The 17,201-nt window shown below is 39.7% G+C and overlaps 1 protein-coding gene across 5 annotated transcripts in view; it reads right to left on the reverse strand.

Annotated features, from left to right (window-relative positions):
• SEMA6A (semaphorin 6A) overlaps positions 1 to 17,201 on the reverse strand; it is a 132,670-nt gene that overhangs the window by 10,910 nt on the left and 104,559 nt on the right. For 4 of the 5 annotated variants that reach the window (XM_043547202.1, XM_027817825.3, XM_037901592.2 and 1 more), the window contains one exon: positions 15,211 to 15,375. The exons of the other annotated variant lie outside the window; for it this stretch is intronic. In XM_043547202.1, the coding sequence (XP_043403137.1) occupies positions 15,211 to 15,375 (165 nt within the window). The remainder of the gene's footprint in view (positions 1 to 15,210; positions 15,376 to 17,201) is intronic. 5 annotated transcript variants of the gene reach the window in all.

Raw genomic sequence — 17,201 nt, forward strand, 5'->3', positions numbered from 1 at the left:
TCTCCAATTTTTTTTTTCTTTTTGATATAATTACTTTGCTTGAAGGAACACTTTCAAGGTCAGGAAGCTCACAATCTCACCCACAACACCAATCATCTGATATCTCCTACTCTGCTGGGAGCCCCTCATCATGGAGACAAGTAAGCAACCTGCTTCCCCCCTCCTTCTACTCCTTCTGTTCCACTGGCCCAGTGCAGTTTTACTCAGTATCCCTTCTGCTGGACCTGCCAATCTCACCATTTAAAAATATAAAAAGTCACTATTTGCCAACAGTTAAACACTCCTGTTAAAACCGCTGGTAAAGGATAAATTTTTAATGGGGACCATTGCCCTGTTGTTTTCATACAGCTCTACAAATACAAGTTTCATGTGATTGATTGCATTTCTCTTGCTCTGAACAATCTATACCAGCAGCCCAGCATTTCTCAGGAAATTCTGCAATATCAAAACAGTGTGCACATATGCTAGAGGGAAGAATGAGGTTAGTTTGCAGTTATAAAGGTTCATATATATTTCATAGCTTTGTAGATTTCAAGGCCAGAAGGGACTGCAAAACTATGAAAAAAATCCTGTGACTATGTGTCTTTAATAACATGCAGTGCAACCTGAAAAGCATTGGAGTTTCTCATCAAGCATAAAGGAGAGACAGTGATTACTGGTCCCTAATCTCAATAGTGGTCCCTCCAAGAAGGGCTTGTCTACTGGTTTTTGAAGGTATTTTTTCCCTTCTTCCAATTGATCCAAATTAAATTACCCCTGCCCCTCCTGATGAATGACTTTCAGCCTAACTCTCTCCATAAAAAAAAAAAAAAAGTGATTGTGTTCTACAAGAGGAGAAGATGTACACGCACGGCTTTGCTTATAATGAGAAGGAAAAAAATCTAATGAATGATAGTCTTAAATGTAAGGGTCAAATGTAAAAAAATTCCTCTCCACCATGAGTGTTCTAAAGGTTCCAGGTCAAAGAGCTGGCATGGTGACCTAAAAAAAACTTCTTTAGGAGCGATGTACAGTCTTTAGTTCAATGGGAGGCAGGCAATCCATTTTTAGTGTGCATTATAGCAACCACAGAAATCCTAATGCACGGGTTGGCTCTATTGACTGTACAATACTGAAGATCTAGCATTAAGGAGAAATATTTTTATAAATAATTTCTCTCTTAAAAAGCTTGTAATGTAGTTATGAATTAAAGGCCCAATGCTGAAGTTCTTATTCAGGCAAACCTTCCACTGAAATCAAAGGGATGTGTGTCTGAGTAAAGATTGGAGGCCTGGCCTGTCTGATGTTTTTATAATCTGTTTTGTGAGTGGTACCTCCACAAATGAACTAATTTACTGAATTTTTAAAACATGACATTAGGTTCCAAGTACATATTCCACTGGATCTATTATTTATGAGAGAGAAACTACAGCTCTGAAATCTGCATACTTTAATTTGTCCCAAAGGTTAGACATAAGGTAAGTCCTTACAGTAAAAATTGCCTGACACCATTTCCCCCAATGACTAATGGTATTCAATGGCTGTTCATTGTGAACTTTACTGATTTTAATACTGTACGTACTTCTCCCCTTTCACCCTTCACAATGAGCAAAGGTAATTTTAGATGCGTGTGTGAGATAAGGCATAACAATTGTGTTTCCTATGGAAAAAAAATATGGGCGCTTGCAAAAGATAAAACAAAATGTACAATAAAATCCATATCCCCAGGAAAATTAATTCCTTTGTAGCTTTTTCTTTGAAGAGAGAAACTTTATGCTGCCTTGCATCTTACAATTTCTTCTGATGTAAAAGAATCTCTGAGCACATTTTAGGATCTTTCTACAGTGCTTGGGATGAGCTTAAAGATATTTAGCTGCTCTTTATTAGTTTACTTCAGGGGATCGTCTCACAGCTGTATTGAACTAGATTTACATATGCTCCTGTGAATATGTATGATTTCAGGGGTCCAGAGTAATTGTTGTAGCATGCAACATGCATCGCTCATCTTAGCTGTTCCCATTTCCCTGCATGTTAACTCCTCTCAGGGCACAGAACAAATTGAGCATTTTTTCCTATATGAAGGCAGCAGTAGGCATTATGTATTCAGGGCGGCCTTGTGCTGCTCCCAAGGCAGTTCTTATATGCAGTGTCAAGAAAAGAGAAGCCGTCATTGAGAAATTCTCTGGCACTGCTTCTCTTTCCACACAGCCGATTCTGATCTATGACCTCTCTGCCCAGGGGGGAAAACTCAAGTTTGCTGAATGTCAGCATAAGCAGCTGTGCATAGCTCTATGAAACTGCAAGCTTCTCTGACTAGCAGACTTGAGGAAGAATTGGGGTTAATTTTTCATCATTATGTGTGTGACCCAAAATCATAAATTGGATTTCTCATCCACTCCAATCCTTTTTTCAAGACAAAACATGAAAGTAACATTTTTAAGGGAAGGTACTAGTCTGAATCAAGAGGGTACAGCTGAACTAATTAATGAAGTATCTATTGAGTACCCAGATGTATGTTTAATAAGATTGTGCCCTGTATATCATATCCTCTGAGGTCCATCAAGAGTGCTATTAAGCTGTCAAAAAACTAAAGGACTGATCCTGCAACCTTTTCTCGTGCAAGTGGTCCTTAGTTCATGGGGATGGTCCTTGTGCCTTCAACTGGACCGTGTCTGTGTGTAGGGGTTGCAGAATCACGCCTTAAGTTAGCTCTGCTCTTGCACAAAGAAAGGGCGAAAGGGAAAACTGTTTGAAAATCTGTGAGACTTCTGTGAATCCTTCATATAATTAAAATCACAATATTTATTGTGTATTTTGTGACAAAAAGCAAATATGGTTGTTGACATTTTAGTTGCTTCTACACTAATGGTAAAGGAACGGACCTCAAAGCTTTACTCTAACACCTTGAATGTGTTAATCAAAACATATTTTCCTATTTATTGTTCAGTAAAAGGAAAGATTGGATGACTGTGTCTTAGAAATAATCAGAGGACAGAAGCAAGCAGGTGGAGAGGAGAAAATAGTTGGTACATAGGTGATATCACGCTTGTTATTTTTCTCTCCTTATCGCACTCCCTATGACCTTGAATAAATTCAGTGAGTGTTCGATCATTTTGAATTTGAGGCAATGCCCACGCTACAGAAACCCCTCTTTATATCTACACTTCCATTCCCACCTCAAAATAGAAGACCAGGAGCTGAATTCTACGCTCAGTTACACCAGTTCAAATCTGGAGTAACTCCAGACAATGGAGTAACAGAAATCATTACAGGTATGCTCTCTCTCGCACATGAGTGGCACAGGTACACTATTGAACATTTTCTCTGTTAGACATCCTGTCATGGTACTACTCCCATCTATCTCACACTTTGTTCTCCAACTGGGCTGGTGGTTCCATCTGCATACTGAAACCCTTCCACCTATGGAACTCCATTAAGTCAAATTCTTGGTCCTCTGCATTTTTCTACCTTCACTCTCTCATTCATATTATTGCTACCTTTAAAATTGTCCACCATATTTACCCGGATGATACTTGCTTATGCCTCTCTTTTAACACTTTCAGAGATCCTACACTCTCTACCCTGTCTTGATCAGGTAAGCTTTCGCCTTTGATCTCAAATACAGCAATACAGCAATATTTCTGTTGGGTAAGAGGCCCAAACAGAAGCACAACTTGATGGCCTTGATCTTATGCCATGATTCAGACTTGTTTTTTCCCTCTATTGGTTATAATGTTGATTCTTGACTCTATTTTCCTAGATCTCCCATGTCTGCAAATCTGTTTTCACCACTGTATGTCACGGCTTAACTGCTTTGTCTGTACCTCTAATGAAATTCTCATGTATGCCTTTCACTCCTCTCACCTTAACTCTTGCACTTCCCTTCTCTATGGCTTCCTGCCCAGTCCTAGGTCTCCAGACTCTATTATGTACAGTATGCTCCCAATCTTCATCCTCAAACAACTTCCCTGGCTTCCCGTTCATTTCAGGATCCAGTTCAAATTTTCCTCTTTGGATTTGTTGTTGTTTTTGTAAAGTTTCTGTTTCTGTTCATTTTTTAAAATCAACATCTTCCTGTCCGGGAGGAAAACCTGGCAGTCTGCATGCCATGGAAGTCAATGAGAATTATGGTGTTATACCAAGGTACCTGATAGGCTTCTTGCATATTTGTAGAATGTTCCTTAGGACAGGATGTTGTCTGATCTACTATAGAATTTTCCATGGACAGGATTTTTTTTTGTCTTTGGAGCTTCAACAAGCTGCTTATTGGTCTCCTTCCATGCCATATAAAATTGCTGCAGATTCTGTTTAGGTCTTTTTAATGCCATGTAGGTGGAAGTACGGGGTGGACATGTAGGCAATACCTCACTTGGGGATAGGCATTCATTTTTATCAAGTTCTCTCAGCCAAACATAGATAATGCTAAGTTATTTCATCTTTAAAGGTCTTGATGTCAGATATTTACAAGGGGTTGCAGATTTAGCAATATTATCTTAGTTAAACTATAGATCTGTACCCTGTGGCATATGAATCCCTCAGAGGACCTCTGGCATGGAAAATTAATTAGTGTCTTGTTGAATGGGTGCCTTAGTGCATCACCTTTGACTTGGCCATATTTAGCAAAAAATATACAGAGTACTGCAGGCTTTCAAGCCTTATTTAAGGCACTGAATGGAGACTAGTGTTTTGTGATGATAAAGCAGGATGTCATCTGCAAAAACAGCTATGTTCTTTATTATGGATTCTGATTCCCTAAATCTCTGCAGAGTGTCTGTAGTGCTTGCAAGCGGCTCAATGGTGAGAGCATACCAAATAAGTTACAGAGGTCACACTTGCTTTGTGCCCCTCTTGAGAGAGTCTGATTGGGTGCCAGTCAAATACACATGAAGAACTGTAGAACATGACGGAGGCTGTAAAATGATGTTAGAAATTCGATTTCTCCAGTACTACAAACAGATGGGTTCTGTGGGACTATGTAATATTAGAGCATCTAATGTGACAAGGCCACTTTTGTTAGTTTAATGTGATGAATGATGTTTATTGTTTACCAAATATTATGACTTGTGGCCATCCCTGGACTATAGTCAGATTGGTCAGTTTGAATTAGTAGTGGTAGGACTAGACAAAGCCTTAAAAAAAAAAAAAGACTCTTTACCAGTACTTTATTATTAAATTAATTGATGTGAATGATAGTATTCTGAATTTTTATCTTCTTCCTCCCACCCTCCCAGGAGTGCAGTTATACTGGCTTCCAAACTGGAACTGGGTAAGATTCCCTGGTCTGGAGAGGGATAGACCACCTGTAGTATTTGACAGTTGATGCTCCAGAACGGACTTATAGAACTTGTCACTGAAGCTGTTGGACTTGGGACAGTTGCCATGTGTGAGGTCCCTTACACTTTCTTATGCACATTGATAGCACTGCTTCAAATGATACCACTTGCTCTTCAGTAATGGCAGGATTTTACGACGTCTTTGTCTTTTTGTAGGAGTATATGGGAGAGAATAACATAGGGCTTGGGGGGGGGGGGGGGGGTTAATAGAATTTTAAAAATACGCCATTTGTTTTCTGCTGTCACAATTGTAAGTATCATAGACAAATCATTAGTGGGATGGCATATTTTTGGAAGCATTCAAGGGTCTTTACATTCAAAAAATGATTGTTGGGCATAAAAAAGAACCGCCTGGGCCCTAGATGTGATAATGTTGTCAAGCTGCGTTTCCAGTTGAGCTTTTGTTTCATGGAAAATACCAATCCTCAGTTGTCCTTAAAAGGAGTACAGTTTCTTATCCAGGCTTGACTGTTCTGCTAAAATAGCTGTGCCGTATATGAAACAGTAATCCCACCAAGGTATGCTTTAAATACATCTCAAAATCTCATGAGGAGACTGCTGTCACCTGCCAATTATTTTAAAATATAGCTCCATATGACAATTTACACCAGCAGAGGATCTGCTCTGATATACTGAGTGAAAAAATACTTTATTTTTTAAATATGTGTAAAGAGGAGTCTCCATTTGGATTTCTGGTCGTTGAGATCCTATGCTTCTAGCAAGGTATATATTGGTGTGTTAGCTGAGATGAGTATTACACTTATCTTAGAAGCTAAATACTTCATGTTTATTTTAGATGAGGAATTGTGGTCTTTGGAATGGGAAGAAAAGTCTTTACAATTTGTGCTTAGCAGCCTGTAGACATTGCTAAGGTCTTCTTTAAGTCTTTCCTAAGGATAATATTGAAGATTTTAGATTTTTTTTTTGTTTATCTGGAAGTTGGGGAGGGATTTAACTTTAATACAGCATTAAAATCCTCAGCTGGTATAAACTGCAATGTAAATCAGCTGAGGATCTGCCCCATTACCTTTAGAGACATTTTGATGTATAGCCTCAATTTAGAGTGCAGAGAACGTACTTACATTTTATTAGGTGGTTAATGCCTTTAATAGTCCAAATACAGAATTTTAGCAACTGCAGAAGAGTTGTGGTGGGAGGTTGTATTTTGTTTCATGGCTGTAGCAAAGGAATTCTTGGGTAAGTAATCGCCACTATGTACAATGTTGCTTCCATAGGTGAGCTAGTGGATGGTTAATCTATTGTAAACTTATTAAATTACATGTCTAAATTTAACAATATTCTTAAACATAATTACTATCATAGTGCATTTGCACAAGATGGCTGAATGAAACTGCACAGGCTCCTCATCCCTCTACATTTCAGTCAGGCTGCTGCTGCTTTTTTCTCCTCCATGGGAGGGATGGTGGGGGGAGGGGAAGGGGCATTGAGATCACAGGAGAGATTATCTCAGATATGCTATCCAGTGCCACAGCGCCTGATACCCACCACGAGCAACTGCAGGGAAAATCCTGTTCAGGCCCTGCAGCCTGAAGTACTTTGCTGAATCAAGGACATTTGTAGGAGAGATTGCTTATCAGATGCAATGCAATTGACTTACTGTGTTTAATATTAAATAAAATAAACCTTGGTAAAATCTGAATTATGCTACTTAAACTTTCGTAATTAAGTGTGTTAGTCATTAATCAGTAAACTAAGCTACATCCTTGAGTGAAAGAAGACATCTCAATTTATCTCTTTTTTCATAATCCTAAACAAGTGTAAGGATCAATATATGCTCGGAATATCAGCAGAGAAAGGATATTGAAAATGGTCAGGGGAAGTTTATCGACATAAAAAGAATGGAAGTGGTATTTCATATAGGATCATGCAATTAGTAAATAATCTGTAGGCTACTTGGAAAGTGTCGGCTGCTCTCAATCAACACTTGGGTTGTCATAAAATTATTACAGAAGATGTTCCCTATTAATTAATATAATCACTGAATCTAAGCACATACTATATAACTAATAAGAAAAATGAATTATTCAAATAGCTTTAATTTAACAGAGTATTGCCATTTTAATTATATACTGGCATTAATTTAACACAAAAAGGTGCTTTAAGACTGTTTTTAGAGTTATGTTACTTGCTCTAAAGTGTCTTTGACTTTCAGAGGCTTTTCAGTTGGAAAGGCCAGATTCTCTCCTGGAGACCTGACCTCTTTGTGCTGCCTGATAACCCTCCAATTAGCATAGAGCCACTATAATTATCATAGAGCTGGTGTAGCCAGCACTTACATCATTGCCTCCAACTGTTCTCTGGCTATTTTCTGATATTGTGAGGACTGTGTGGGGCCAAAGCCCGGCTAATGTACTTTACAGCTGTTCCCCATCTGAAAATATTTCAGGATTAGTATAGAACTGGCCCCAGAATCAGAAAGTCAAATCCTTTGTGCTTCATCATGCAGCTGCCCCGATAGGAGAGTGCAGCTGTGAACGTAGTCCTTGAGGAAATATATCTGATACCCTGATTCTTGCTGAATGGGATGCAGCATCTTTTGCTGCAAAGATGGAGAAAAGTCCTGTGGCAATTGCAGTTTTTCCCTGTTAGAGGGACATCTTTCTTTCTTGCTACCTGAAAGAGGGGAAAACTCTAATTCAAAGAGCTTTTTTTTTGAATGGACCCCCCCCCTCCAGCTACTAGATCTACAAGTAAAAAGGCAAAACATTAAAAATAGAGCTTGTCAGTTGTCAAATGTGGCTATGATGGATTGCAGGCTTTTAAAGTTATGTAAGTGGATAATTACAGGTTGGGGGTGAACTCGTCTCCTGAAGCCACTTTTGACACCTGATGAGCTCCGTTTTTAATGTATTCCCTTTTTACTTGTAGATCCAGTAGTTTGGATGTTCTTTCAGATAAAAAGCTCTTTGGATCAGGGTTTTCTACTCTTCCAGGGAGACCCAGAAGTCATATGTTAAGTTGGCAGCTTCTGTTTTCAGTATCTTCATCTTTATCCTTGGAGTAGGCTGACAGGTTTCTGTTGCTATTTGAGTTGATTCATACATTGTTACTGATGGTTCCTCAGCTGTTAGCTAATTATGAAATCCATCTACCCTTCCAGCTAGTTGGTCTAAGAAAGATTGTAGAGCTGTTTTGATTTAAAATTAATTTTCTGTGGTCAAGTGTAAGGCAATCCCGTGTGTGATCTTGGTTACCAGACTCAGCATTTTGCAGAAAGCATGGTTCTCTCCTCTCGACTGTCTTCCTGATCTTCTCCTATCTTTTAGTGCTGCGAGTTTTGCTTTCTTTCTTACAACTCCAAAAGGAGTCCACATATTGTTTAGAAAGCTTTGTGATTGTATCAGTTGGGGAGTCAATTATTTTGTGATTCAAATGAAGATCTAAAAGAGATTCAGCCAGGAGCTAATGGAGATGCTACTAAATTGTTATTCTGCATTACATGACCTCCTCTCTCTTTGTTTTAAAACTTATTCATGGACCTCCTATCTCTTATCTCCTCTGCTTACCTTGCAGTAGTTGCTTCTCTTTCCCTTCACCATCTGTCAGCTACAGTCTTGAGAACGTTTCACTGAAATAAAGTCTTAAGACAGTCTATTGTCTAGAACAGCCTTTCTTCATCTCTCTCTTGCATCAGTTCCCATCTCATTTCCACTTTCAGCTGAAAATGTTTCTTTACCTCTCTCACCCATACCCCTTAATTTCTGTCTCTTGCTATTAATTATTACCTTTCTGTGACTACTGTTATTCTACCATGTTTTGGTCTAGAGTTGCGATGAAATATGCAATAGGCAAAAAAGTTGTATTGTATAGTTCTGGAGACACAGCAGAAGTGTCATCAGTAAAAGCCTCTTCACACCGCTCTGCTAATGTGCCTAAATCTGAACTACAGGGACCACTTCTCGAGGTGTCAGAATAATTCTGCTTCCAACTCCATTTAGCTGTCAACCTTTTTGCTGAGGCTGCCGGTTATGATGGTAGCTTTTGCAAGGAGGACACCTGTCCATTAGGAACTGCACTGAGACCACTAACTCCATTTCTATGGTGTTGATATTGTTAGTACTGACCTGGTCTGCAATCAGACTGGAGTCCTAGAGTTGAAAAGCTCTGAATCCCATTGCCAAATCCCCAAGCCATCCAATTCCCCAAGAGAAGCCACTTATTAGGACTATTCCAGACAAGCATTTGATTATTTTAAAAGAAAATTTCTTACAGCTCCAGTGAAGACCCATTATGTGACAAACATGTAAACATCCATGTTATAAAAGGAACAGTATTCAACAATTTGATGATAATTCACCTAAGAACATTTTAAAGAAAAAAAACCTATCGGGTTTTGTTAGGAATAGTTCATCTAAACAACCTCTACTTAAATTAATCTACATAGAGATACATAAAAGATTTAAACAGACTAAATCCTGCACCATCTCAAGTCACTTTACTGAAATCCCAGTATGAAATAGAGTATTACTTGGATTATAACTAACTTCACTTCAAACCTGTCTCTATGAACTGCTGATAGATGCTAGAGAAGCAATGGAGATACAGATAGTCAGGGCTGATTCTCCACTCTGTCACATTTTTTATATCTCTGTTTTAATTGGATTGCCCTCTAGGAATAGAGTTCCACCAGCAGAGTAACAAATCAAAGGGTCAGCCCTGACTGTCTCTAGTTTCACTGCTTCTCCAGCATTTAGGTTCTGTTCTTAGTAGTTGGAAATGTTGTGAAACTGAAGTAGCTGACCGTGCACTTCATACTGTATGGACAAGGATTTGGTTTTGATCAGGGATACTGAAGGTATCTAGAGCAACAGGTGTAATTGTAGTGCTTACTTCAGTCATGTACATCTTGGGTACAAGTCTCCTTCCTGGCCTCCTAACAATGGAATTGATTGTGCATGCAGCTACTTCTTTGATTAAACTGACAATTTTTAGCAAGGGTCAGTCCCTTCTGATATTCCCATAACTATGACTGGCTAAGGAATATTTGCTGACCTTGGAAATTGAAAAGATAACACTGAACTCAAAGGATGATCTGGACAAATTCTGTGCTACACAGAATCCGCTTCTGAGTTATTACAAAATGGCAGCAGGATAATAAGGAATTCCCCTACTGCTCTTCTGTAAACATGCTTGGAATCCTTCCATACCTTAAATAAATCAAAATAAATTCATGTAAAAATAGATAGAGCAAATTTAAATGTACTCTCTGGACCAAATTCACCCATGCCACAATTTATACAAAATGAAGCTGAGCCTCCATCTTTACTGTAGGTTCTTATTGTTTTCATTTTAGTTCAATGTGAACAGGATTTCAGTAAATAACCATTAAAACTCCAGCTGAATTTCTACCTTCTCAATCCCCTCTATCATGATAGTACTGGAAATCTCACATAATTTTGGCTCTATGGCTTTATTTTTGTGAACTCCCCATGCTAGGTATAGTGCCAACATTCAGCAAATTATTCAAATAGTAGTAATAATAATAATAATAATAATAATAACAACACTACCTTATTCCTGCAAAAGGAAATGTTTTATTTTAGACAAACTCCTGAAATGTAAAATCTTTGCCCGCCCTGTGTCTATTAGTTGACTACTTCATAATGGTGCACAGAAAATTGTGTGACAGAGACAGGTTTGCAAATATTGTTAAGAGAAGCTGAAAAAAGGAGGTTCCAACATATATAATATCTACACTTGCATCCATGACATTCTAATTAATGTACTGGCTACTCTTGTCATTTGTACACCTCACCTCTTATTTTGAATCAGTGTTGTACCATTATTGTGTTGTAGACACTGAACAAAAAGTTTGTTCAGAGAGGAAGGGTGTCAGGGTCACCTAACCATGCAAGAGACAAATATTAAAACTGCTAAAAATAACCCCTAGACTTTAATCCGTCAGTGGAATAAGCAGCCAACCTCTCTATTGCTTGAATTAGACAGAATAAAAACTGGCAAAACCAAGAAAGTGGAAGCCACGGCTGCTGCATCTAATTTATCAATGTGATTAAAGGGCAGGCTCCAGCCATCTAGCGAGTGAGAGAGAAAAGAGTGGTTGCTGTGTTTGTGTTAATGAATCTAGGACTTGAAAGATATTTCTAAAGAAAGGCAGCAAGGACAGAAGACAGCAGACAAGGGCCAGGAGGGTAATGAAGGGCAAGGTCAGTTATGGTTGAAGAAAATTACTTCATTTATACCCTCTTGTAGATTTATGTAGCTACTCCCCATTTTGTTAGTAGGACCATACATAGATACAGCACTGTCATACTATTCAAAGTGTACAGGGTAAAGCCTTGGAATATCCCACACAAGGAGCTTGGTTTTATGACTTGAGGGAGGGAGACTAAGTACAATGGCAGCAGAAGGGAAGGTTAGACTGCAAGGTGAGGAGCTACTGTTTTGACAAAGGTGAGAAACACAAAGAATTAAATTAAAACACAGCAAGAAAAAACAAACAAAAGCACACTCTGGAAATGTGTTCTTTTTGGAGAGGGCTGGGAGAAGAAAAAATGGTGGCGTTTGCCAATCGCAATTAATTTTTCATTCTGCAATATCAATGACAGATTATTCAGTGGCCAAAATGAAAAGGCCAGTGGGATGGCAACAAACAGCTCCTACTCTATGAAGTGCGCTACACATTTTCATTTTGGCAAGAAATGTGAGGTATCTCAGAAACAACAATTCCAGAGTATATTTAGCTACGGAAGCGGCACACAAATGTCACATTCCCATGAGTCAATCCATTTACAGAAGCCCCTCTTTGCACCCCCACAGATATTCCCCAAGATGCCTGTGCTGAATTAAAAGCTGAACATATGGATGTGACATCATCAAGGCACCAATGTCACAGAAAATAAAGTAGCAAGTGGTTTCAGTAGAATTAGAGTGAAGTCGTTTGTGAGTGCAGGAAAAGAAAGAAAACACCTTCCAAAGGAATAAACACAACCACTAAAGAACACCACACAGCACTTTGCAAAACAAAAGGAAAATGTTAAAAACATAAAAGAGATTTTGGTTTTTTGTAAACATGTGAAGGGAAAAAAATACACAGCGAAAGTGAAAACAAAAAACTTTATAAACGAATATTAAGCATAACCTTGTTTGGTTTAATTTTGCATAACAACTCATTCCTTTGCCCTTTAAAATATTGGATCAATAGCAATTTTGGCACCAACTGGGGTCTGAGTGGGCAAGGCAAGGAGTAACAGCACACAAGTACATGGTAATGGTAAACAACCATGCAGTCACCTCTGCCACCATTGTCTGTGTGTAGACTACTTCCAGCTTTGTCAATATTCATAATTAAGCCCCAACGAATGCATGATATTTAAATGACCCTGTCAAGTGCTAATAAGACTCTTTGGTAACTGTCACTCCCTGGGGAGGTAACTATACAGTGCAAGCTACCTCATCAGTCAGTGACTAGAAGCAAAAAGGCTTACAACCCAGCAGCTATACATTTATTAATATTTTCACTATGTGCTCTTCTCAAAGCTGCTCCTGGCATACAAGATGCTTTTAAGAAGTAGCCTTCTGTCCATTAAGAGAACTGCTGTGCAATTAACAGTTGTGACGCATGGAACCACACATAACAAATGCCATTAAAATTCACATACACCTCTGCATTCCTCCCTGCCACATTAATGACCAGATTCTCCACTGGTGTAATTCATCATATCTCCATAGCTATCAATGGAGCTATACCAATGACTACCAGCTGAGGAGCTGGCTAGCCCCCAGGCGTTATCCTTTCCCCATTACAGATACAGACCTAGTTAAGGGTAAACACATCTGTCTAAGTGGATGGGAGGAGGCCAATGCTTTCTCTTGGGGATAGTGCAGTGGAGAAGGAACAGAAGCACTTGCTCAAAATGGTGTGTATTATCAAGAGAGATGAACAAAAACAAGCCAATTACTTATCTGCCATTTGCAGTGTGGCAGATTTATTGACCAGCGGAATTAAGGATTCCAGGTAAATCACGCATTATCATTTTGAGTCATTTTGTTTTGCTTTCTTTAAGTACATGACAGACAGAAAAGCAAACATTTCTGCAGCTGTTACCATAGCAAGAGCTAATTGCTTTTACAATAAAGGCCCACAAAGGCACGGTGGCTCAGGAGCAAAGTAGCAGAAGCTTGAAGGCTCAAGAAGGATTACTACTGTCACTTGTCAAGGGTTTCACTTCAGAATAATCCCACACGCTGACGTTCTGACTGATGTTTGCTACCATAATATTGGAGTGAGAAGAGATGGGCCAATCACAGAACTAAGACAAAGAAATGAATGTGAAGATGGGGTCTGCAGGAACCAGCAATTACTTATTGGAGGAAGCATGCTCTTATATTTAAGGCACAGGATGAGGAATCAGAAGTCCCAGAGTTATATTTCATTCTGCAGGCTTCTTGCATGATGGGCAAGTTCCTTAGATCTAGATTTGTAAAGGTATTCAGGGGCCTAAAGATGCAGACAGGCCCTAGTGGGGTTTTAAAAAGCATTGCTTTCAGGGGGTATTAAGCACCAAGAGCTAAATTCACAAAGGGACTTATATATCTTACTGCCACTTTAGGTGCTAAAGTCAAACATTTAGCAGCCACTGAGATTATCAAAACCTCCATTCAGCTGCTGCCTAATCCTGCAGGCGCCTATGTTTCTGTCAGTAATGCTTCCTCAACACCTAAGTTCCCACTAGTTCATGAGCAAAATTGCCCAAGTCCTGATGCCAACTAGATGCCCGGTGCCCTTGCTCATGCCTGAGCCATGGTGGGATGCGCAAGTGAGGCATTCCCTCTCTCTCTCAACTGCAGGGCATTCTCAGAGTATGCTTATCTGATCAGGCCTCATATAGAAGACAGCTGGGGGTTACCTGATCAAGACTGTTTGGGGCAGGCTGGCTGGTGTGAGTGTTCTAGAATACCAAGGCACTCACCTGTGACTTAGGAGACTTGTTTTCAAATTCCCACTCTGCCTGATTTGAAACAGGGACTTGGACTCAGGTCTCGGTGAGTGCTCTAATCACTGGGCTATTGGTATAAAGGTGTGGGGATCTTTCTCGCTGGTTTTTCATGAGAAAATGGCGAGCCTGGCTTAGGTTCCTAACTTCAAGAGAGGGTTTATCTGGAATCCCAAATGGAGAGAGGTGCTTCCGTCTGGCCCAGCATTAGATGCCTAACTAACTTGGAGCGGCAGGGCCTAAATTGCACCCCCCTTCTCACCATTTCCATAGGCAGCTCTCCACTCACCTTGCTGGCTTCTGAGAATATTTTAGGTGCCTAACACTCCCTATGCATTGTATAAGAAGCCTGGGCACCTAACTCAGGACAGAGGATTCCACTAAGTAGCAAAGCACCTAATGCCTAAGTCCCTTTATGGATCTAGCTCTAGGTGATTTTGAAAATCTGACCTGGCACCTCTCTGCATCTTTTGGAGCATACATACATTTACAAACATGGCCACTAAAAATCTCCACATGCCTCAGTTTCCCTATCTAATTTACAGGAAGATGAGGCTAAATTAATTACAGTATGCTGAGTCATTTTCAACCCTTGAATGGAAGGCACCATAGACGCGCCACGTGTTAATGATAATATAAAGCAGTGGAAGTGGCTCATCGTTAACTCATGAAGATCAAGCTTAAACAGGGTTAAATCCACACTTCTCCAGTCTCACTCATATTTGTTTTGTGTGGTTTCCTTAGTCAGTGAATATCAAGAACTAAGTCTAAAATTGGTTATTTTGTTTCTGCCTTTCCAATAAGCTTTTAATTACAGTGCAGGAGTTTGGTTACAGGCTACCATGAACCAGCTGGAAGCAGTTACACCGTAGTCACGCCTCCCCCCCTCCCCCCACCACGTGGATTCATTTCCAAGGCCTTACCCTTCTTGTCTTGGTGATTATGGGATGAGACTGCCGCATATGGATCTGTGTTTTCAGATGAGCCAACCGGATCCTTCCAATCCAGCATACGTCCCCTAGTATCATAACCCTCTTGAGCTGGAGAGTCAGAAGTGGTGGTGCTTGGAACTAGTGAACTGGAGTGGCCTGTGTTTACATTACAAATACAGTTAGGGAAGACACCACACATTAGTCACTCACCATGCTAGCTCACGCTCAGGAGCATAAAATAAGCATTGTTATTTGTGAATGCTGGAAGGATTTCTTGAGACCAAGCAATGTTTCAAAAGCCTTTCACAATATTGCCCAAAGGAAATGTAGCATCTGAATCTTTTGGAGCTGTGAGAAAAACTACCTTCTGAGTAGTCAGAGTGGGCATGTGTGCGCCTGTGTCAGTGGGAGTCATGGGCCTTGGCTATAGTCAAAGCTTCACTGGTTTACCTAAAAATTTTAGTTTAAACTGATTGAGTTGAACTGGTGCCAAACATGGTGTGGGCACTCTTTCTACAATTTCAGTCCAGTTAGCTTAATTCAGTAAGGTGTTGAGCTAAATCAATATGAGCCTGGTTTACACTGAATTAAGCGTGTCCACACTGTTTTGCACTGGTTTAAGTTAATTGATTTTGTAAACCAACTTAAAGTGAAACTGGTGAATCTTTACTATAGACAAGGCTGCTGTTCTTAAGGAGAATGACAGATTAATTGTGGCAGGGATAGGTCAGCTGATCCCTGCCTTGTGCTCTCAGGGGCAGGACAGAGTGTCCAGGGCCTGACCATGTTCTCATGATGGCATCAATTTTCTGAAAAGCCATAAACTCTGTGATTTGCTAACACTACTTTAATGATCTGGAGTGGTCTCTGCCTGAATGGACACATTAGTGTGATCAAAAGGGGTCCCTGTAATGGGAGTAGGAGTGCTGGCAAAAAGAAGGATTATTAGGTCCTGGCTCCACTCATCTGATCTAGATCAGGAACACAAGTGTCAATACCCCTATCTCTTGACCATGATCTACTGACTCTAGAGGCCCCTGCAGCAGTCTCCAGGTGAGATTTACCCACCAATCCCCTTAGGATAAATCATGATTTTAAAAAAATCAGTCCAGGCTCCTTCAAACCTTAATTTGTTCCTGCTTAAGAAAAGCTTTTTTTAGGCTGTTTATGTGGCTCCAAATCACTTTGTGTTTTCTATGCAGGCTATTGCAATTTACTGAGCACTACAGGAGACATAATCTTAAAGCTTATAGTTCTGTTCCATGGAGTTTTATAATGATTCTGCGATCGTTATTGATGTTTTTAACTATACAGGTTGTGGCAATCACCTTTGACATGGTTCAGATTAACAAATGTTTTCATGAGACATGGCCAGCCAGGCACAAAGTAATTTTCACATGAAGTGGGATTTAGCTGGGATATGGTGGAGAACTGATCTGTGTGGGTTAAATAGTCCTTTAACCACCTCACATGGTTGAGTTGCAAATGAATTCAGTGAAAAGGCAGCAGCTTCTATTAAGTTGCTGCTATGATTTAAAGGCGCTCTACTTAATATTAATTATTGCGGAGAGACAGAAAATGACTCTGTGCCTATATTTTTGAGGAGGTCCTTTGAGTCATCACATAGGGTTACACACAGCAGCACTTTGAACAATATTTAACACAAGACATGCATGTAACTAACGCCTGTATTTAACTGATACAATTTGCAGGAAAGGAGGTCAGCTCCAGTGTTTTTACCATGGATCCAGTCTTGAGATGCTACAGCTAATCATTAACAAGATTAATTTAGCAGTGTACCCCAGGCTGAAGGATGATACTGACAAGGGCACTGTATTATTCTTTAATCTATCATGACAGGAAGTGTGGTTCCACTATCAGTCTTTCTAAAATACTGCAAATTAGAGGCTTCATTTTGTTTAAATAGAACGTTTTTTAATTTTGCTTAAATAAAAAAAGAGAAGCCAAGTGGTTATCCACTT

The sequence above is a fragment of the Chelonia mydas genome, chromosome 5, assembly GCF_015237465.2.
Source record: "Chelonia mydas isolate rCheMyd1 chromosome 5, rCheMyd1.pri.v2, whole genome shotgun sequence".
Taxonomy (NCBI): domain Eukaryota; kingdom Metazoa; phylum Chordata; order Testudines; family Cheloniidae; genus Chelonia; species Chelonia mydas.